Raw genomic sequence first — 21,919 nt, 5'->3', positions numbered from 1 at the left:
TACTTTCAGAAGCTTTATCCAGGTACAGAATTTGGTTGTGAATGCTAAAAGCTGAGCCTCCTGAGTATGCAGTGTGTTTATCCCCAGCTAAAACTTTTTCATACAGAGCTTTTAAAGCAAGATATAACCTTTGAAATGTGACAATGTACTGTGGTACATCTCATTTAACTCCCCCCCGACCCCATACCTTCATCAATGGGTACATCATCTGTAGAAATAGCAACAGAGGCAGGAAAACTGGCATGTTTCTCAAGGTGTCATTGCTGGCATGACTTTCTGGGCCTTTTGATTCCTCCCTCACACAGATTACCATCCAATTCAGGCAGAGGCTGTAACCCGACCATTAATAATTGCTGGTGAACACAGCAGGCCAGGCAGCAACTATAGGAAGAGGTACAGTCGAAGTTTCGGGCCGAGACGTCGACTGTACCTCTTCCTAGAGATGCTGCCTGGCCTGCTGCGTTCACCAGCAATTTTTATGTGTGTTGCTTGAAATTCCAGCATCCTCGTGTTTGCGTTTTTAAACTCGACCATTACTTTGGTTTTAGCATGATGACAAAATAAGAAACAGCACTATCCTCTCCTGGAGTAACAGATGGATGCGATTCCTTCCTCAGTAGCTCATATAACACAGGCAAATCTCTCCCCAGAATCATGTCAGCTGATAGTTTTTTTTCGGCACCATCACATTCCTCAAGTACTTGTGGTCATCCAGCTCAATACTGAGTTTTGCCCATGGCTCAGACTTCCAGTCACAATGGCTGCATTGGATAGGTGTTTTGTAACTGCAGTCAGTACTAAAAGCAGCGGCATAATTTTTCTTAATTAATGACAACCGGCTATCAGAATCTTAAAGAAATTTAACAAGTTTTCCATTTACTTTGACTATTATAAACATTGGCTTTTTTCTCCTCACTTTCTCCTTGTTTTCCATTACCATACTCATAAAAATTACAGGGGTTACCATCAACATCACATTCTCCCACTAGCACATACCTGATAACTTGAGAGAACACACAGAGGACTTATGACCTGGCTGCTGACAATGGTAGAAAATAAAAGTCTTTGAAGAAACTACCGAAGGTTCTTTTGCCCTTGTTTCTCCTACTCTTCCTCTGGTCATTGCCATATTTTGGCTATCCCCTTGAATCTGAGGAGATAGTTACAAATATTGTCTCCTTGTTGATAGGAAGGATAGGACCCTTCCGCAGGCTTTGGAGTTCCTTCCTATAAGCATCACCTCTCCTCTGCTGGGCAGACAAAAAGTCTCCAGACAGATCTTCCAGGGAGGTTTCAGAGGTGGTGCCACTTGGAGGTCCTTCTACTTCTAGCCTGAGTTTAGCCCTGATGTGAAGTTTTTACTCCTCTGAGGTCTCCAGTGTTTCCCAGGAATCTGTTTCATTTTCACCCTCAGGTTTCCTGACTTGGGACCGCAATCCCCCTCCCCTGGGTTAAACGCCCCTCTTTGCGACTGGCTATCCCTCCACTGCCACCATATGTTAGATACGTGGGTTTTGACCAAAGGAAAAATAGCTGGAGTCGCTTAGCACGTCAGTGCCATGGTGTTTATTAGGTGTGTCAAAATTCAAGCTTACCAAAATTAGTGAAAATATTAAAAAGAAAACTCTCAATATTTAGAAAAAGATATCTAGTAGAAACCATAACAATAGCTCCATACTATTTTTGTCCAGTGTGAACTCGTGGTAGACCCTATCTCTCCCACTGAGAGCGATGAACTCCGTTTATTAGGCATCAAGACATACCATCTTTAATTACCCTCAAGGCTAACTTAAGATTCCACACTTACTAGAATATGATGCACCCCACAATGTAGTTACAATCATATTACAAAATAAACAGACATACCTACCTTAAATACAGTCTACAAACAACATATACACATTTACACATCCTCATTGCAAAAGAAATTGAATATTTTGCTGTGTGTAGCGGGAAAAGCTCTATAAAGAGCCATGAGTAGAGATGTTGCCTCATTATGCCAACTCAAGTGCATCAGCTCAGTTTAGGACCCATTATGAGAATATACTGGGGAAGATAGTGAAGTGCATGGACTCAGCGTAACAACAGCAGAAGGTCAAGACAGTGTTTGTGTGTGTTTGTCTGCAAGGAGTGCATTTATCAGGTGTTCTACGTAACAGTGCCTTTTCACGTAAACCTAAATTTAACTTCCCCGCCCTACCTTCCAAGCTGTGTCCTTCCCATTCAGATGGCTGGGGACTGACTCTTGGCCCATGTCTAGCTGATCTTGGTCCATCAATGGAGTGGAGTGCCAAGTGTTTTGGCACCTGTCACTCAGTACATGGCGACGTCACAAGATTGGAAATTACCTAACTTAGCGCACTGAACGCCAGCTGTTCCTTTCTACCTGGGTGGCTGCAGTCAATGTGATTGGTGCATTCAGTTTTATCTGCTTTCTCTACAAGCAGTCACACTTAAGCCCGTGTAAAAGAGTCATAGAGTACTGCAGCACAGAAACAGGCCTTTCAGCCCATCTAGCCCTTACTGATCTGCTCTTCAACCGAGTCCCATCTTTCTGCACCTGGACCATATCTCTGCAAACATTTCCCATCCCTCTATGATTTCCAGCTTCTCTGAAATGTTACAATTGAACCCTCATCCACCACTTCCCCTGGCAGATCTTTCCATGCCTGCAGCTCTGAGTGAAGAACCACATACCATAGTCGTCTCACTTTACTATCATAACACAGTTTGAATTGAATTGACTTTACTTTTACATCCTTCACAAACATGAGGAGTAAAAATCTTTATGTTACATCTCCATCTAAATGTGCCATGTGCAATCATAGTAATTTATAATAATTTATAATAAGTAGAACAGTCAATGTAATATAGCCGGCTGGTGGCATAGAGGCATCAGTGCCGGACTTCGGAACGAAGGCTCCTGAGTTCGAATCCAGCTGGCTCCCTTGCACACTTTCCATCTGTGCTGGGTTGAGCGTTGAGCTAGCAACTTGGCCTCGTAAAAATAAGAAAGCCTGCTAAAAAAGCGTCGTAATGATGGTGTCCCGCTGACTCCACTCAGAGTTAAGGGCTTTCTTCTTCTTCTTCAGTGTAATATAGAGTATACTCAAATCAGCGTGAGTTCATCAGTCTGATATCCTGGTGGAAGAAGCTGTCCCGGAGCCTGCTGTTTATGCTACAGTACTGCTTCTCGGATGGTAGGAGCTGGAATAGATTGTGGTTGGGATGATTCGGTATGACTTGTTAGGATGACGATGATCCTACACGCCCTTTTTACACATTTACACACCTGTCCGTGTAAATGTCCTGAATCATGGGAAGTTCACAGCTACAGATGCGCTGGGCTGTCTGCACCACTCTCTGCAGAGTCCTGTGATTAAGGGAGGTACAGTTCCCATACCAGGCAGTGATGCAGCCAGTCAGGATGCTCTCAATTGTGCCCCTGTAGAAAGTTCTTAGAATTTGGGGGCCCATACCAAACTTCCTCAACCGTCTGAGGTGAAAGAGGTGCTGTTGTGTCTTTTTCACTACATAGCTATGTGTACAACCCACATGAGATCCTTGGTGATGCGGATGCTGAGGAACTTAAAGCTGTTCACCCATCTCAACCCCAGATCCATTGATGTCAATAGGGGTTAGCCCCTCTCTATTCCTCTTGTAATCCACAACCAGCTCCTTTGTTTTTGCGATATTGAGGGAGAGGTTGTTTTCTTGACACCATTGTGTCAGAGAGATGACTTCTTCTCTATAGGCCACCTTGTTATTGTTTGAGATAACGCCAATCAATGTAGTGTTGTCGGCAAATTTAATTAGCAGATTGGTGCTGTGGATGGCAATACAGTCGTGGGTACACAGGGAGTAAAGGAGGGGACGCAGTACGCAGCCCTGAGGGGCTCCTGCAATGAGAGTCAGAGGGTTGGAGGTGATGGAGCCAACTCCTACAACCTGCTGGCGATCTGACAGGAAGTCCAGGATCCAGCTGCACAAGGCAGGGTCAAGGTCGAGGTCTCTGAGCTTCTTGTCGAGCCTGGATGGAACTATGGTGTTGAATGCTGAACTGTAGTGCAGTGATGATAGTTTGATGGTATCTTTTAAATAACCCTCATTTCCCCATTGCCCACTTTATCTTTTCAAGCATACCATGCAGTAATCACAATTTGGGAAGATGTTTACCAAATTTCCTGTGATGTCCTTTCCTCCTTTTCCAATGTGTGAACAGTGAGCATGATTCTGCTCTTAATATCCTGGCTCTGTGTTGGTCTGGGGGATCCTTGACTTGCAACCAAGGTCAAAGGAATAGTTGTCTCTGAACTGATTACTACCCCCAGCTATTGTTCTGTCGGTGATTGAGTGTTGACAGATATTCCCCGAGTCTAACATGGGGAGGCAGTTCATATCTGCTTAACTGCTTCTGAAAGGTCTTTATAGTACCTGTCACTTGGGCAGAGGAGTTAACTTGGACAGGATTGTAAATAGTTAGCAGAGGAACACGGTATACCCAGTGCTGTAATGCTACCCAACTGACAGTTGCAGTGATCTGGGTTCGAATGCTGCCTTTGTTCTCCCTATCTTCGGGGTGCTCTGGATTTGTCCTGCTTACTCATAATATGGGGGTTGTTAGGCTGATTGGGTTCTGTAAATCACACCTGTGCCAGAGATGAATGAGAAAATCTTGGGGCAATTGAGGGGAGGTTAAAAGTCAACTTTGAATTTACTGTCATAAGTACACTTACGCACAGGTGTATTGAAAAACTTACAGTGGCATCACAGGCAAGGAGGATCATAAATTAAAAATAAATCACACACAATTATACAAGAATGAACTCAATTTGAACAAAAAAGTGCATCGTAATGCAAAGTGGTCATAGCGATGCTATACTGAGGAGGTGATTACGGTTGTGGAGGTTTGTTCAAGAAGTGACTGGTTGAAGGGAAGTAGCCGTTCTTGAACCTGGTGGTGTGGGACTTAAAAGTTTGAGGAATGGTGTAACAATGGGTGATTGGCTGTTTCCTGTCTATATTTCTCTGTAACTTACAATAAATGCCCTGTATATCCTGTTGATAAAACAATCTCTACACTTATTACATCCTTATTTCAAGGTATGAAAGTTGTCTTATTCTGGTCTCTACTTGTTAATTGGTACTTTATGTGTTTTACCCATCCTCGCTGTCTCTACATCTAACACTAATGTCACCATGAAGAAAGATGGTTATTTTACACATAAAGCCCAGTAGATTAGGGGGTGCTGTGGATCTCAAGGTGCTTCAATAAGCTGGTGTTTAGTTGTTGGAGGAAGTGCTTGTTTCGCACATGATTTTCTTGTAAGCAAGCCTTGCACACTTTATTCACACAAGGCTGCTTTTTTTTAATCATCTACAGCCACAATAGAAGAGCTGGGAGAGAAGAGAGGTGGTGAGGGATGGGTGGTGGTCAGTGGTGGTCGGTGAGGTATGGCTGGGGGTAGGGAATGAATTGTTGATATTTTAGGTCGAAACCAGTGCAAGGTTGGCCATTCCCTTCCTCTCAAAGGCATTCCTCAACTCACTGCTTATTTGTAGTGCCCTGAACTTCTGTTGCATGTGCAACCATGCTCATATTTTACAAATGGTACAAAGGAACTGAAGAAGATTTACAAGGAAGACATCACCAGTGTGAGGCTGCAGAGACTGGATCTCGCTTTTTGTGAAAAAAGGTTGAACAGCAGTGTAGTAGTGGTTTTAAAAATTCTGGAAGATTCTGTTAGAATGGACTCAGTGAGGATGTCCCCATAGATTCAGAGAGGATGCCCCCATGGATTTGGAGAGACTGTCCCCGTGGATCCGGAGAGGGCATCCCCATGGATCTGGAGAGGGCATCCCCATGGATCTGAAGATGGCATCCCCATGGATCCGGAGAGGGCATCCCCATGGATCTGGAGAGGGCATCCCCATGGATCTGAAGATGGCATCCCCATGGATCCGGAGAGGGCATTCCCATGGATCCGGAGAGGGCATCCCCATGGATCTGAAGATGGCATCCCCATGGATCTGGAGAGGGCATCCCCATGGATCTGAAGATGGCATCCCCATAGATCTGGAGAGGGCATCCCCATGGATCTGAAGATGGCATCCCCATGGATCCGGAGATGGCATCCCCATGGATCCGGAGAGGGCATCCCCATGGATCCGGAGAGGGCATCCCCATGGATCTGGAGAGGGTGTCACAATGGGGGGGCATAGGGAGCAAGGGTGGATCCAAATGCAAGACACATCTTGTGAGGTTAATTAAATTTAGTTTATTGTTCGATACCAGGAGAGCAAGGCAGGAGCAGGAATAGCGAACTTGACAGGGACTCAGGACTACGACTAGGCTGGGACAAGGGTCTGGGCTTGGACTCGGAATCGGACCACAGAACTAGAGGCGACATGAAGAGGCTCGGGTATGGACTCCGTGCCAGGGACTGGGCAAGGACCCAGTACCTGGGTCTTGCCTCGGGCTCGGACCCCAGAACCAGACATGGACATGACATGGGCTAGGGAGAGGAGGAACGTGGAAAAACAGAGCCTCGGTCTCAAGAGAGCAGGTACATGGAATCATGGACACATACACAGAATACAGAGTCGGAACCCCTCCTTGAGTACAGGACATAGGGCCGGGACTCACACACAGAACAGAGAGCCGGGACCCCTCCTTGGGTACAGGACATTGGGCCGGGACTCATGACCCCCCGCGGGGCAACGGCAAGACGGCCTGACTTACCCCACAGAGGCGAGGGCAAGACAAGTCAAAACATGACCCCCCACGGGGCAACGGCAAGACGGCCTGACTTACCCCACGGAGGCGAGGACAAGACAAGACATGCCCCCCCACGGGGCAATGGCAAGACAGCCCGACTTACCCCATGGAGGCGAGGACAAGACAAGACAAACATGAATGAACACCAGACAGTACCTATCCAGCTCCGGCGATAGAACTAGACCGAAGTGCAGGCGAGGGTTGCAGGTGAGGGCTAGAGGCGAGAGGAGCAGAGAAGGGATTCAGACAGGGGGGTAGGACAGGAATCACAGACTGCCAGGACCAGGACTTGACTCGGAGCTTGGATGCCGCCAGGACCAGGACTTGACTCGGAGCTTGGATGCCGCCAGGACCAGGACTTGACTCGGAGCTTGGATGCCGCCAGGACCAGGACTTGACTCGGAGCTTGGATGCCGCCAGGACCAGGACTTGACTCGGAGCTTGGATGCCGCCAGGGACAGGACTTGACTCAGAGTTTGGATGCTGCCAGGGACAGGACTTGACTTGGTACCTGGATGCCTCCGGGTAGTGGCGAGCTCTTGACTCGGCCCGGGAACAGTAGGCAGCTGTCCTTGATTCCCTCCTGTGGGTTAACTGACGGACCACCTCGGTGAGGAAACTTTGCAGGCTCGCTTTGGCGAGGTAACTTGACAGGGTTGCTGCGGTGAGGAAAGGCGAATTACCGGCACTCGCTTCGGGTGGAGACTAGGCTGGCTCCGGCCAGATGACATTGGCACGCCGTACCTTGGTGACTTTGCAAACGCTCTTGAGCTGAACGGCTGAAAGCTGGAGACTGTAAACTACCAGTTCAGTCGAGAGTAAATTGCCTCCAATCACCAAAGCCGAGGGACACGGGAAAACAGGGAACCAAAGGGAAACAGGGAGTCAATGGTCCAGATCGTAACATAAACAAAGTAAATTTAAAGGGACCCCGATCTGGACCATGACAGAGGGTGCCCCCATGGATCAGGAGAGAGTGCCCCCATGGATTCAGAGAGGATATCCCCATGGATAAAGGGAGGGTGTCCCCATGGATCTGGAGAGGGCATCTCTATGGATTTGGAGAGGGCATCGCTATGGAAATGGAGAGGGCATTCCCATTGTGAAAAAGACCATAACAAGGATTGTATATGAAAGATATTTAACAAAAAAAATCTTCTTTATACAAAGGACAGTGACAATGTAGTGTTTGAATAGTGTCACTACATTGAAATAGAACACGCAGGGAGGGAGAAGAGAATAGAACAGTGTAGCACAGTACGAGCCCTCTGGCTCACGATGTGCCAACCCTTTAACCTACTCCAAGATCAATCTAATCCTTTCCTCCCATATAAGCCCTCCATTTTTGTATCATTGATGTGCTCATCTGAACGTCTCTTAACTCTGCATAGTATATCTGCCTGTAAGACCAGCCAGGCAGTGCATACCATGCACAAAATACGCTGTGCAGAAAAACCTACCTCTGATATTCCCCCTATGCTTGAAGCACCTTAAATTCATACACCCTAGAGGATTGCATTGCCAGAGCTGGAGGAAGAAAGATAAGATGATATGATATAGGAGCCCAGTGAAGCCATTCAGTACATCGAGTCTGCTGCATTTGATCATGTCTGATTTATTTTCCTTCTCAACCCCATTTTCCCGGCTTCTCCTCATAGAATAAGACGAGGAGGAAGTGGACTATCAGTGCTGGCATTGGCTATTTCAGTTGAAAGTAATTTTTTTAATGTAGATATGCTCTATCAGACAGTTCAGGAGAGGCAGTTTTAAAAATTTTATTTATTTAGAGATACAGTGTGGAACAGGCCCTTATGGCCTTACGAGCCATGCTGTCCAGCAACCCACCGATTTAATCCTAGCCTAATCACGGGGCAATTTACGACGGTCAATTGACCTATTAACTGGTATGTCATTGGACTGTGGGAGGAAACCCATGCGTACACAGGAAGGAAGGTACAGAGGATGCCAGAACTGAACATCGAACTCCAATGCCCCAAGCTGTAATAATGTTGTGCTAATCGCCACAGGACAGTGGGGCCTCACAGTATTGATGTTGATTGATATGCAGAACAAGCATGCAGAGTCACTGTAGATGAACCCATGATCTCGGTGAATGAGCAGCAGCTTTGAAAAGCTGTTCAGTTTGTTTGAACTTATTACTGTAAGATTCCATCACTTCTGTTCTCTGGAATCTTTGACCAATGTTTATTGATTGTCACCCCTGCAGGCACACAGTTGTTTCTTTTGTGAGAATCTTGAAGGGAAGTGTGTCATCAGACAAAGGAAAGCCTCTGAACTAAATTCCCTGTTCTCCCCTCACCTACCACGACTCACAAAGATGATCATCACCATCTTGTCTGCATGCCTCGGACTGCATCTACTGTTGGGATATTGTCGAGGTAAGAATCAGAATCAGAAACAGGTTTATTATCACTGACTTATGTCATTAATTTGTTGTTTTGTGGCAGCAAAATGACACAAATTGCTCTAAGTTATAAGAAAAATAAATAATAATGCAAAAGAGGAATGGCAAGGCAGTGTTCATGGGCATTCAGAAATTTGATGGCAGAGGAAAAGAAGCTGTTCTTAAAATGTTGAGTATTGGTTTTCCAGATCCTGTGCCTCCTTGCCAATGACAGTAAACAAAAGAGGCCATGTCCAGGATGGCAAGGGTCCTTAGAGATGGGTGCCACCCTCTTGAGGCACTGCCTTTTGAAGATGTCCTCAGTGGTGCGGAGAGTTGTGTCCATGATGTTGCTGGCTGAGTCTAGAACCCTCTGCAGTCCGTTTTGATCCTCTGCATTGGAGGCTCCATGCCTGTCGGTGATGCAACCGGAGAGAATGCTCTTCTTACATCTGTAGAGATTTGCTAGAGGCTTTGGTGATATATTGATGACATGGACTTCGCAATAGCATGCTAAGCCTCAGAGGCACAACATAAACTTCAGTTGTAAATGAGAGGAAGGTTGCAAGTAGCTCCAATGGGCATTGAGAGAGTTTTGTGCTAATAGTCATACACTGACACTCCTGTGTGAAAAATGTTATCTCATCTAAAATAAGTTTATGCTGTGGATCTAAACAGTTGAAGAATCTATATACTGAGGTGAGATTTTATAAAATCAGTAAATATCAATGTGGAATTGTATAGGATATTTGTAACACATCAAAAAAATCCGTTAACACAGACACGAGGAAATCTGCAGATGCTGGAAATTCAAGCAACACTCACAAAAAGTGCTGATGGAACGCAGCATTTGTCAGGGTCAGGTCTGAAACGTCGACTGTACCTCGTCCTATAGATGCTGCCTGGCCTGTTGCGTTTACCAGCATTTTTTGTGTGTGTTGCTTAAAAAATCTGTTAACGTGCTTTGATTGTCATCATATTTTTCTGAATTTATACTGGTGGAACAACAAACATTTAGAGATCATAGGTGACATTGATCACCACTAAATTAGTTATATTAAATTGTGTGAAGTGGTAGATAATGGATTTATAAGAATGTAATTATTTATTTTATGCATAATTGAATTAAAATATTATTGGAGATTGCAAATGCTGGAAACTGGAGCAACAAACAAAATGCTGGAAGAACTCAGTGAGTCAGTGAGTTTGTGGAGAGAAGTGGACAGTTGACGTTTCATGTCAAAACCTTATAGCCTTTTTTAGTGCCACAACATTTCCATGAGTCTGACAACAGAAGGGTCCTGATGAAGGGTTTAAACCCGGAACATCAGCTGTTCATTCCACAGTTGCCTGATCTGTTGAATTCCTCCAGGATATTATTCATTGATACATTGTTGGATATTATTATGTAGATGTGATTATAGATTTATTCAAGGAGAAAGGAACTGAAGGATACGTAGATAAGGAGAAGTGAGAGAAGACTGTATAACATCCAATGCAGACCACTTAGGCTGAATTAAGTCGATAAATATTTTGTCATGTGATATAGGCATCCGTTAGTCTCGTGAGACCATGGATTTGCACCTTGGAAGGTTTCCAGGGTGCAGGCCTGGGCAAGGTTGTATGGAAGACCAGCAGTTGCCTATGCTGCAAGTCTCCCCTCTCCGTGCCACCGATGTTGTCCAAGGGAAGGGCACTAGGGCTGATACAGCTTGGCACCGGTGTTATCGCAGAGCAATGTGTGGTTAAGTGCTTTGCTCAAGGACACAACACGCTGCCTCAGCTAAGGCTCGAACTAGCGTCACTAGACCGACGCCTTAACCACTTGGTCACGCGCCAACTTAGGCTGAATTAAGTCGATGAATATTTTGTCATGTGATATAGAATTATATTAATTCATCTGTCTTATTGCTTTACAATTTATAACTGGGTTTCCTGAACAAATATTCCCGTAATTTCTCTAATGCACTTAGGAAAAGGTCAGACAAGAACAGGGTGGCTTGTTAGTTCGCCTGTTCTAGAGAGTTTTGTGTATTGCACAAGGCTCCCTGTGTTAGATTCCATGTGAACACAGGAGAGAGCTCGAGGCTAGGAAAGCAGATTGTGGAGCCCAAAACTGAGTAGAGCAAAAACATCCTGGAAAGTAATATGTAGACCATGGTACCTGTTTCTTGAATGACATGATCTGAACATGATCTTTCCTACATTTTTTAATAGTATATTGTGAATTAGCAGGCACTGCATAAGCCTCAGATGTTATTGAGGCTTGCCTCTTGGTGAAAGAGCCTGCAGAAGAACAATGGAGGCAGGGATATCCCAGCATGCACTGTGATAGTGAACATCCTCTATCATTTATACCAGGTGTCCCCAACCTTTTTTGCACTGCGGACCGGTTTCATATTGACAATATTCTTGCAGACTGGCTGACTGGTGGGGTGGGGGGTGGGGTGGGGGAGCGGGGAATGGTTACCAACGGACAAGAGTAGCAGTCCAATACATTGTGTTTACCCCGAGAAAGACTACAATGACCATGAAGCCTTGCGCGGGCACCAGTGCACATTCGTGACTTGCGCATGCGTGTACATGCCGATTTCTTTTCTGCAAATCGATTTTGGCGATTCTGTTTGGGGGGGGTGTTAATCATGACCGGAATATAGGTGATAAATGACTAATACACCCAATTTCGTTTCTAAAAATGTTTATCTAACGAATTTCATATTAAACACACAGCGCACATTTTCCTCACATGAATATAGCGATAAGTTAACTATCAGGGGAGGACAGAGGAGCTTGAAGTAAGTGTTGAATGAACTTCCAGTAGAAGTGGTAGAGGCAAGTTTGATATTATCATTTAAAGTTAAACTGGACAGCTATATGGACAAGAAAGGAATGGAGGGTTATGGGCAGGGTGCAGGTCGGTGGGACGAGGTGAGAGTAGTGTTCGGCACGGACTAGAAGGGCAGAGATGTCCTGTATCCATGCTGTAATTGCTATATGGTTAGATAAGTCACTTATAAGTCATAGCATCATAACATTTTAAGTAACATTTGGATATTAAACACACAGCGCATATTTTCCTCGTATGAACATATAAAATCATTGCAACGCACCAATATCGCTGAATCAGTGGGAGCCCTGGCCTGAATATTTGTTTTCCTGCAACAAGACGGTCCTATCGAGGGGTGACGGGAGACAGCGATACTTGAAGGGGGTTCCTTATGTCCAGTCTATTCCACAATTTAGTTTTCATTGCATTCATTGCAGAGATATGTTGGAAATGGAAGCAACGTTTTCAGTGCTTTTGTGGCTATCTCAGGATATTTAGCCTTGACTTTGATCCGGAATGCTGGCAGAGATGTTATGTCATACATACTTTTCAGCCCGCCGTCATTTGCAAGCTCGAGGTGTTGACCTCCTTCCTGCACTGACATGGATGACGCATGTGTAATGAGCTCGCGTGTGTTCAAGCTCAACAGTGGGCGTGACAGGGAATGAGGAAAGGTGCAGCTGACTCCTATCGCCAAATCATATCCTTTCCTCGCGGCCCGGTAGTGCATGCCTTGCGGCCCGATACCGGTCCGCAGCCCGGTGGTTGGGGACCACTGATTTATACAATTTTTAATGTTTTTTTTAGTGAGTCATGGTTGTGGAGAAAATAGATGACTATAGCCATCTATGCTTAATTTCTAAGACTGGATGCGTCTTGTGCTTTTATCGTTTTGTTGACTTTGATCAAATGGCTCTGTATCAAGATAAAAAGCACATTTATATAGCTGAAATGTTGTGAAGTAGATATTTTCTCTATCTATTCTATATCCTTTCTGTTACCAAATAGATAAGCCTAAAGGGGGATGTATGAGATTCCTAAGTGATTGCAGTAGTTTCAGTGTGTTTATATCAGAACTGTTCTCCAGTGATTTTGGTTTGATTCTGTCCCCAATTCAAAGTCAAAGGTCAAAGCTGAGTTTATTGTCGTATGCACAAATGCACGTATGCCCAGGTCCAATGCGAAACTTACTTGCAGCAGCAACACAGACACAGAGTATCATGTAAGCAGCAATCACAAGTATTCTCAAGATGGGATGCAGTACGAATGGAGTTTACACATACTCCCTACGACTGCATATGTTTTCACCCAGGTTTCTCCCCCATTTCAGAGATGTGGTAAAGTTTGTTGTACAACTTCACCCTTTCTTGGCATTTGACCACTGTAATATATTTAGGAAAAGTATCAAAATATTTTTTTATTTTGTCTCATTCTCTGGGGCTTAATGCTTTGTGTGTTGTGTGGGCCTGTTCCTCTCTGCTTTTAAAACTCTTCTCAGGACATATCTTTTCAATTAGGTCCTAATGCAGGGTCTTGTCCCAAAATAACCACTGTTCACTATAAGTGAGGGAGAGCGAGTGTGTAGGAGAGTGAGAGTGAGTGTGCAAGTGGGGGAGAGAGAGTATTGCAGGTAAGGAGAGTGTATGTGTAGGAGAGGGAGAGTGATTGTGCAAATAAGGGCGAGGGAGAGCGAATGTGTAAGTGAAAGAGAGGGAGAGTGAGTACAAGCAAACGAGAGGGAGAGGGGATGTGTGGGATATGGAGAGCAAGTGTGCAGGCGATGGAGTGCAAGCGAGTGAGAACGACAGCTAGTGTGCAAGTGAAGGAGCAGGAGAGTGAGTTGCAAGCAAGGAGAGGAAGAACGTGTGTCAGGCGTGGAAAAGCAAGTGCGGATGTGAGGGAGAAGAAGAGTGAGTGTGCAAGTGAAGGAGAGGGAATGTGAGTGTGTGCAGGGCGGGAAGAGTGAGTGTTCCAATGAGAGAGAGGGAGAGTGAGGGAAAGCAAGTATGCAAGAGAAGGAGAGGGAGAGCAAATGTGTTGGAGGTAGAGCAAGTGTGCAAGCAAGGGTGAGGAAGAACAAGTGTGCAAGAGAGGGAGAGCAAATGTGCAAGCGAAAGAGTGAGAGTTGGTGTGTAGGATAAGTAGAGAAAGTGTGCAAGCAAGGGAGAGGAAATGTGCAAGTGAGGGAGAGGAAGTGTGCAAGAATGCAAGTGAGGGAGAGAAACAGTGAGTAGACCAGTGAGGGAGAGTGAGGTGCTTGTGAGGGAGGTCGAGTATTTAAGTGAGTAAGAGTTAGTGTGCAAGTGAGGAGAAAGAGAGCAAGTGTGCAAGCAAGGGAGAGGAAGGACAAGGTGCCAACAACAATGAGGGAGTGTGCAGGCAAGGGTGAGGGAGAGCCTGTGTGCAGGAGAAAAGTGAGTATGCAAGAAAGGGAGAGGATGTGAGTGCATAAGTGATCGAGAGGGCAAGCAAGTGTCCAAGTGATGGAGAGAGAACAAGCATGTAGGAGAGGGTAAGTGAGTCAAAGTGAAGGAGAGTGCGTGTGCTGGTGAGAGAGATGGAGGGAGGGGCATAGGAGGGGTTGTGAGAGGAAGTGTGCGAGGGAGAGTGTGTGCAATTTAGGGAGAGAGAAAACAAAGGTCCAAGGGAGAAGTGTGTGTGCAGGTGAGGGATAGAGTCAGAGATTCAATGCTTGTGGAAGGTGAATGGTCTGCCCATATAACAATTGTCTTGGTGATACATCACATAGCAATTTCATCGGTCCTCCTCTGTCATAGCCTTGCGCCTGTCAAAGGTAAGAATGATACTGTGCTTCTGCAATGGCTTTTGAAAATGGTTCTCTTGCTGTTATTATATGTGGCTATTCATCATCTGCACAAGTAATCTTAAGCTATAATGTGCCATCACAGGAAGTCTGTAAATCCACAGTACTTGTTGTCTTTGCTTTCCTGACCTTGGTCTTGAAACAATAATGTAAACTGTTCTGCAGAGAATATATAAAATAAAATATAGTCCTGACTAAAGGGAGAGTCAAGGGCTGTAATTCTATCTTGGCAATAATGCAAACTAGTTTTGTTCTTGTGGTTTCTAACTCTTTTTGAACTCCTCAGTTAAACAACTCTTAACTTACTTTCTATTGCTGTCAATAGTCATATGTTTGTGGCAGTTCAATGGGAGTTCTGCCTTGGATGGAAGTTGGATGGAAATGAAGAATGAAGCTTGGAGGTGGTAGGTGGAAAATGTATAAGGGCTGAAGAAGGTGAAATCTGATAGGGGAGGAGAGTGAACCGTGGGAGAAAGCAAAGGGGGAGAGGCACCAGGGGAAGGTGGTGGGCAGGTGAGGAGAATTGAAGGAGTAAGAGAGAACAAGAATGGGGAATGGAAAAAGATAGAAGGTGAGCGGGGACACTTTACTGGAAATTAGAGCAATTGGTGTTCATGTTGTCATTGGAAGCTCTCCAGATGGTATACGAGAAGTTGCTCTTGCAACTTGATGGCCTCATCATGATGGTAGAGAAGGCCATGGAGCGACATGTCGGAATGGGAACGGGAAGTAGAATTAAAATGGGTGGCCCCAGGGAAATGTGTCAGATGGAGCGAGGGTGCTTGACCAAGTGAACCCCAGATCTGACCGGTTTAGGGGAGGCCACACGGGGAGCACCAGGTACAGTAGATAACCCCGACTGACTTGGGAACCAATGGTCATTATCACATTACTGCTTTTGTGGGAGCTGTTATATTTCCTAATTATAGCAATGATTCAGTGCACGTGTTTGGAGTTGGGATGCCTTGAATAAATTGTTACTTGCTCCACCCACTTGATTTGCTCATGGTGTGTCCCAGATTGGAAGGACAGGGAGTGATGCTCTCCTTTGGCAGGGTGTTCAGTAAGCAGGAAATACTGAATCCTGGGCAACAAATCTAGGGAGATGAATTGAGAGAACCCTTGTTCACACGATGGATTGAAGACTGGGAAGGCACAACCCTAAAAGGGAATTGGAGCCAGATTCAGTATTACTTTTCCAAGTGTTTAATTCTCAATTCTCTTTAGGGAGGGAAAAACTGTAGCACTGTGGAGAAGGAGTTTGAAGAATTGTACAGACTTTTTCAATGGTTGAACTGCCTTCTACTCAGATGTATGATCCAACCAGTATGTAGGGTTCATTTACATTACAGCCTTGGTATCTGGTGAAGGTTATTATAGTTAGCGCTACAGTAATTGGGTACAGCAAACACTAACCACGTCTTTGTTTTGAGAAAGATTATTTTTGCAGTTTGAGGGCCTCTCGGAGTCCAATCATTCTGACAGCTGATTGGCTAGGTAACTGGCAGCATTTATAGTTAGATGCCTTTGGATAGCACATCATCGTAAAAGTACACTGTTAGTGAGACAGTTATACCAGGATATAATACTGACCTACTGTATCTTTCTTAAGATATGGTGAGGTTGAAGACTTCAGAGAATTCCACTCCCTGTGCCTGCAAAATCCAATGCTGGCATACTGCTGATCCTTTTAAAAAGGTGAAGAAGGATTAGCTTTATTCGTCACATGTACCTGGAAAATGCTTTGTTTACATCAATAGCAACAAAGTCCAAGGATGTGCTGAGAGCAGTACACAAGTGTGACCATTATTCCGGCACTGACATGGCATGCGCACGGTATACTAATCCTGACCCGTACGCCTTTGGAATGAGGAAGGAAACTGGAGCATCCCTAAGAAACCCATATGGACACAGGTAGACCTGCTTACGGTCAGCAGCGGGAATTGAACCAGATCGCCTTTCAGCCCATTACAATTCAATTTGAATTAAAACGTTTGTGGGTTCAATTGCACTCCAGTGATCTGAACATAAAGTCTTCACTGTCACCCTCCACTAATGTAACGAAGGAATGCTGCAGTGTTGGGGGTGCTGTATTGAGATGAGATATTGCACCAAGGATGCCCTTCCCTTTCAGGTGGGTGGAGAAGGTCCCGAGGCAGTCTTGAAGAAGAGGAGTTGATGTGGAAGGAGATGATTGAGGTTGAGTTCAAAGGTCATGGCTTTGGACTGTCAACGCCTCACAGACTGTGTTTGTGCTCAGGGTGGACCAACTCAGCAGAGTCCCTACGGGAATACTCTTTACATTGGTTTTGATGTGTTGTTGAAGACTTTCTGTTCACGTCCCTGGAATAGGATTGAACCCATAGCTATTTTACTCAGAAAGTTGCTGAGCTGTAGCTGACTGAAAGGATCTGGATTATTCAAACTGGAGGCATAAAACAAGAAAGGTAGTTACGCAAACACGAGGAAATCTGCAGATGCTGGAATTTCAAGCAGCACACATAAAAATTGCTGGTGAACGCAGCAGGCCAGGCAGCATCTATAGGAAGAGGTACAGTCGACGTTTCCGGCCGAGACCCTTTGTCAGGACTAGGGTAGTTACCACCAGTAATATGGCCAATGATTAAACCTTAATGGACAGAATTACTGGGTTTCTATCGTTCTTGTGTGGAGTCTTTGTTGCATAAGCTACAACAGTGACTTCATTTCAAAATTGTTTTATTGTGATAGGCACAGAAATGTTGGGGAAATTTAACTGGTCAGATAGCATCTTTGTGGAGAGAGAGTTTGTGTTTCAGTTGATGACTTTTCAACTGATGCTGACTGGCCTGGTTAATCATTTTTAACAGTTTTTAACAGTTTCTTTTAATTTAGTTCTCCAATTTCTTGCTGGGTTTTCCTTTGGGAAGCATATGCATACAGTTTCTATATAATTACCCAGGGAGGAGATAAATACATTGGAGAAAATACGGGGTTAGGATTTTGCTTAAATTAGCTTAAAAAGAACTGGAATTTTAGCTCTGTAAGTACTAGCAATTTTGTACTGCATATGTTTTCCTAACAAAGCAGCAAGAAAATAACTTCTATTAAACATCCTTAATTCTTCCTGTTTGATTGATATCACTGGAATTGAACTGTCTCACTAGAAGCTGAATTGTGTTGGATGCCGATGCTTTTATGATCCAAAGGTTCTTCAGAAGTTGAGAATGAGGTATAAACCCCATTGCTAATGATCCTTTTGTCAAGTGAAGCAGGAGTGGAAAACAACAAGAAAAGAGGAGCCAAGAGAACAAAGAAAAGACGAAAGAAGAAACGGTTGTGACATCTCATACCCAGAGTGGAGATAACACAATTCCAATGATAACAATTAACCTATAAAATAGGAAGATCAAGTGATGTGGCACCTGCTGCTGAAAACTGAATCAACTGTACTGTAATTATTGAAAATTCTCTGAAAAATTATACATATATCGGTGATTATATATATATATATATATATGCAACATACATAGGAAATTTAAACTACAAGAAAAATAAGAATTCTATACCCCAATCCAACAATTGCTACGTTCTAGTGTCTGAGCACAACTAATCCATTGTGATAATGCTACTTCTGGTGGAGTCCTGTGCCTGTTGCATTCTCCTAGGATGGGTAGTGATCAATCTCTGCTTGACCTGACTACTTTCTTCTTGATATGGACTTGTCCCTGAACACTAGCTCTGTTTTGCCAGCTTTCCTAGCGTTCACCCATTAGAGTGAGAAGAGGCAAGTAATTGAAGCCCCTCCTTTACCCCTTGCCCCCAGTAGTCGTGGGTAGATCTGTTCTCTGCTGCTTTACTTTGTTCTACATGTGAAACCAGACATGTAGTGTTGGTCAGCTGTTTGATCCTATGTTCTCAGCCCAGGGAGTGAGGATTGAGAACGTTATGATTTTCTTTTCCTTTCCCCACGCAGTCATCTCTCCCTTCCTCCCTCTCATTCATGGTCTCAGCAGGGAACTGTTGGCTCAGCCCAGACCCAGGAGAAGGTCTGGCCTTGGCATGTCAATGTGGAAGTTTTTTTTTATTTTTAGAGATAAAATATGGTAAAAGTCCCTACTGGCCCAATGATCCTGCACTGCCCAATTACACCCATGTGACCAGTTAATGTGCTAACCTGTACGGCTTTGGAACATGAGTGGAAGTGGAGAGCCCGGAGAAAACCCATGTGATGACTGGCAAAACATACAAACTCATTACAGACAATGGCGGGAAATGAACCCAGGTCACTCGTGCTGAAATAGTGTTGCACTAACCGCTAAACTGTTGGGGAGGGGCTGACGGTAGTGGGACACCGACTCACAAGTTGGTTATCTTTTAGTAGTAGTAGTAGTAGTACTTTATTGATCCCAGGGGAAATTGGTTTTCGTTACAGTTGCACCATAAATAATAAATAGTAATAGAAATAGTAATAGTAATATTACTATTAGTAAATAGTAAATAGTAATAGTCATAGAAATAATAAATAGTAATAGAATAGTAATAGAAAAATAGTAATAAATACTTAAATAGTAATATGTAAATTATGCCAGTAAATTATGAAATAAGTCCAGGACCAGCCTATTGGCTCAGGGTGTCTGACCCTCCAAGGGAGGAGTGGTAAAGTTTGATGGCCACAGGCAGGAATGACTTCCTATGACGCTCCGTGCTGCATCTCGGAGGAATGAGTCTCTGGCTGAATGTACTCCTGTGCCCAACCAGTACATTATGTAGTGGATGGGAGACATTGACCAAGATGGCATGCAACTTAGACAGCATCCTCTTTTCAGACACCACCGTGAGAGAGTCCAGTTCCATCCCCACAACATCACTGGCCTTATGAATGAGTTTGTTGATTCTGTTGGTGTCTGCTACCCTCAGCCTGCTGCCCCAGCACACAACAGCAAACATGATATCACTGGCCACCACAGACTCGTAGAACATCCTCAGCATCGTCCAGCAGATGTTGAAGGACCTCAGTCTCCTCAGGAAGTAGAGACGGCTCTGACCCTTCTTGTAGACAGCCTCAGTGTTCTTTGACCAGTCCAGTTTATTGTCAATTTGTATCTCCAGGTATTTGTAATCCTCCACCATGTCCACACTGACCCCCTGGATGGAAACAGGGGTCACCGGTACCTTAGCCCTCCTCAGGTCTACCACCAGCTCCTTAGTCTTTTTCACATTAAGCTGCAGATAATTCTGCTCACACCATGTGACAAAGTTTCATGCCGTAGCCCTGTACTCAGCCTCACCTCCCTTGCTGATGCATCCAACTATGGCAGAGTCATCCGAAAACTTCTGAAGATGACAAGACTCTGTGTAGTAGTTGAAGTCCGAGGTGTAAATGGTGAAGAGAAAGGGGGACAAGACAGTCCCCTGTGGAGCCCCAGTGCTGCTGATCACTCTGTCGGACACACAGTGTTGCAAGCACACGTACTGTGGTCTGCCAGTCAGGTAATCAATAATCCATGACACTAGGAAAGCAGCCACCTGCATCGCTGTCAGCTTCTCCCCCAGCATAGCAGGGTGGATGGTGTTGAACGCACTGGAGAAGTCAAAAAACATGACCCTCACAGTGCTCGCTGGCTTGTCCAGGTGGGCGTAGACACGGCTCAGCAGGTAGACGATGGCATCCTCAACTCCTAGTTGGGTCTGGTAGGCGAATTGGAGGGTACTCAAAAGTAGACTTCATTCATAACAAAGTGTATATACAAAACGCAAATAAGGTACTGAACTCTTAGCAGAATGCAAGAAGCAGGAGAAGCTCAGCGGTCAGGCAGCCTCTACAGAGAGAAATGGGCTGTGGATGTTTTAGGTCGAGAGCTTTCATCAGGACTGGAAACAGAGGGGGAGTTAACCAGTATCAAAAAGCTGGTATAATAAAATGTATAGTGCTGTGCAAAAGTCTTAGGCCCATAAGTATGTATAGCCTAAGACTTCTGCACAGTACTGTGGTAATTTAATGTATTGCACTGTACTGCTGCAACAAAAAAAAAATCAAACTTCATGATATATGTGAGTGGTGATGAATCTGATTCTGATATGGGTCTCTATTGTGTACTGAGAGTGGGAAGGGGGCAGGGAGAGGGAAATCATGGGTGGGAAAAGACGGAAGGAAATGGGAGGAGCCGGAAGCACCACACAGACATTCTGTAATTGGAATCAAATGATCTCGGCTGGTGTCAAAGGGCTAGGTGTGTCTGCACCGGGCCACCCTGCCCCTACATATATATGTGTGCCCGAGACTTATGCATAGTACTGCGTATCAGTACACTCCAGTGTTGTACTGAAGGAGTGTGGTAGTGGTTGAGGTGAGGTGTTGCACCAAGGATCTGCCTGCCAGCTCTGGTCCATGTAGAAGATCCTGTGGCAATCTTGAAGTTCACGTTCAAGTTTATTGCCATGTGAGTGTACCTATAAAGCACAGAGGAACATCTGGTGAAATTTCTGAAACGCTCGTTCGCTGCTGTCATTACTGTGTGGTCGGGACTCTTTCGGAGGATGGGCCTCAAAATCCCCGGCCTTGCCTGCTTTTGGTGACCGAGAAGGAGGTCGAATCGTTTGGACAGAGATAGCGCTCAGTACTTGGTGTCGGAGAGCTGATCAGAGCTTGAAGTTTTCGGATGACTCAGAGTCGGATTGTGGTTGGCATGACAGGGAGAGTTTTTCTTCCTTCTCCCATCTGTGTGAGATGTGGGACATTTGAGAAACTTTGAACTTTACTGTGCTCATGGACTTCTTCATCAAGTTATGGTATTGTTACGCTGTTTGTAACTATATGTTATAATTATGTGGATTTGTCAATTTTTTCAGTCTTGGTTTGTCCTGTGTTTTGTGATATCACACCAGAGGAAATAATGTATCATTTCTTAATGCATGCATCACTAAACGACAATTAAAGAGGACTACGTGTCTTCATAATCATAATCATATATATAACCAAATGAAGCAATGTTCCTCTGGACCAGGTGCACCCACAAAACATATAGTACCCACAGCATATAAAACAAAATATTATCACCAATAAATTAACAAAATATAATTAAAATTGCATGTATTGTGCAGCAC

The 21,919-nt window shown here is 44.7% G+C and overlaps 1 protein-coding gene across 4 annotated transcripts in view; it reads left to right on the top strand.

Annotated features, from left to right (window-relative positions):
* Nucleotides 1-21,919, top strand: part of cd276 (CD276 molecule) — a 461,861-nt gene that overhangs the window by 95,883 nt on the left and 344,059 nt on the right. For all 4 annotated transcript variants that reach the window (XM_063070222.1, XM_063070220.1, XM_063070221.1 and 1 more), the window contains one exon: nucleotides 9,006-9,177. In XM_063070222.1, the coding sequence (XP_062926292.1) occupies nucleotides 9,117-9,177 (61 nt within the window). In that variant the 5' untranslated portion in view covers nucleotides 9,006-9,116. The remainder of the gene's footprint in view (nucleotides 1-9,005; nucleotides 9,178-21,919) is intronic.

The sequence above is a fragment of the Mobula hypostoma genome, chromosome 18 (assembly GCF_963921235.1).
Source record: "Mobula hypostoma chromosome 18, sMobHyp1.1, whole genome shotgun sequence".
Classification (NCBI taxonomy): domain Eukaryota; kingdom Metazoa; phylum Chordata; class Chondrichthyes; order Myliobatiformes; family Myliobatidae; genus Mobula; species Mobula hypostoma.
The sequence above is the reverse complement of the archived record's forward strand: the minus strand, read 5'-3'. Positions and strand labels throughout refer to the sequence as shown.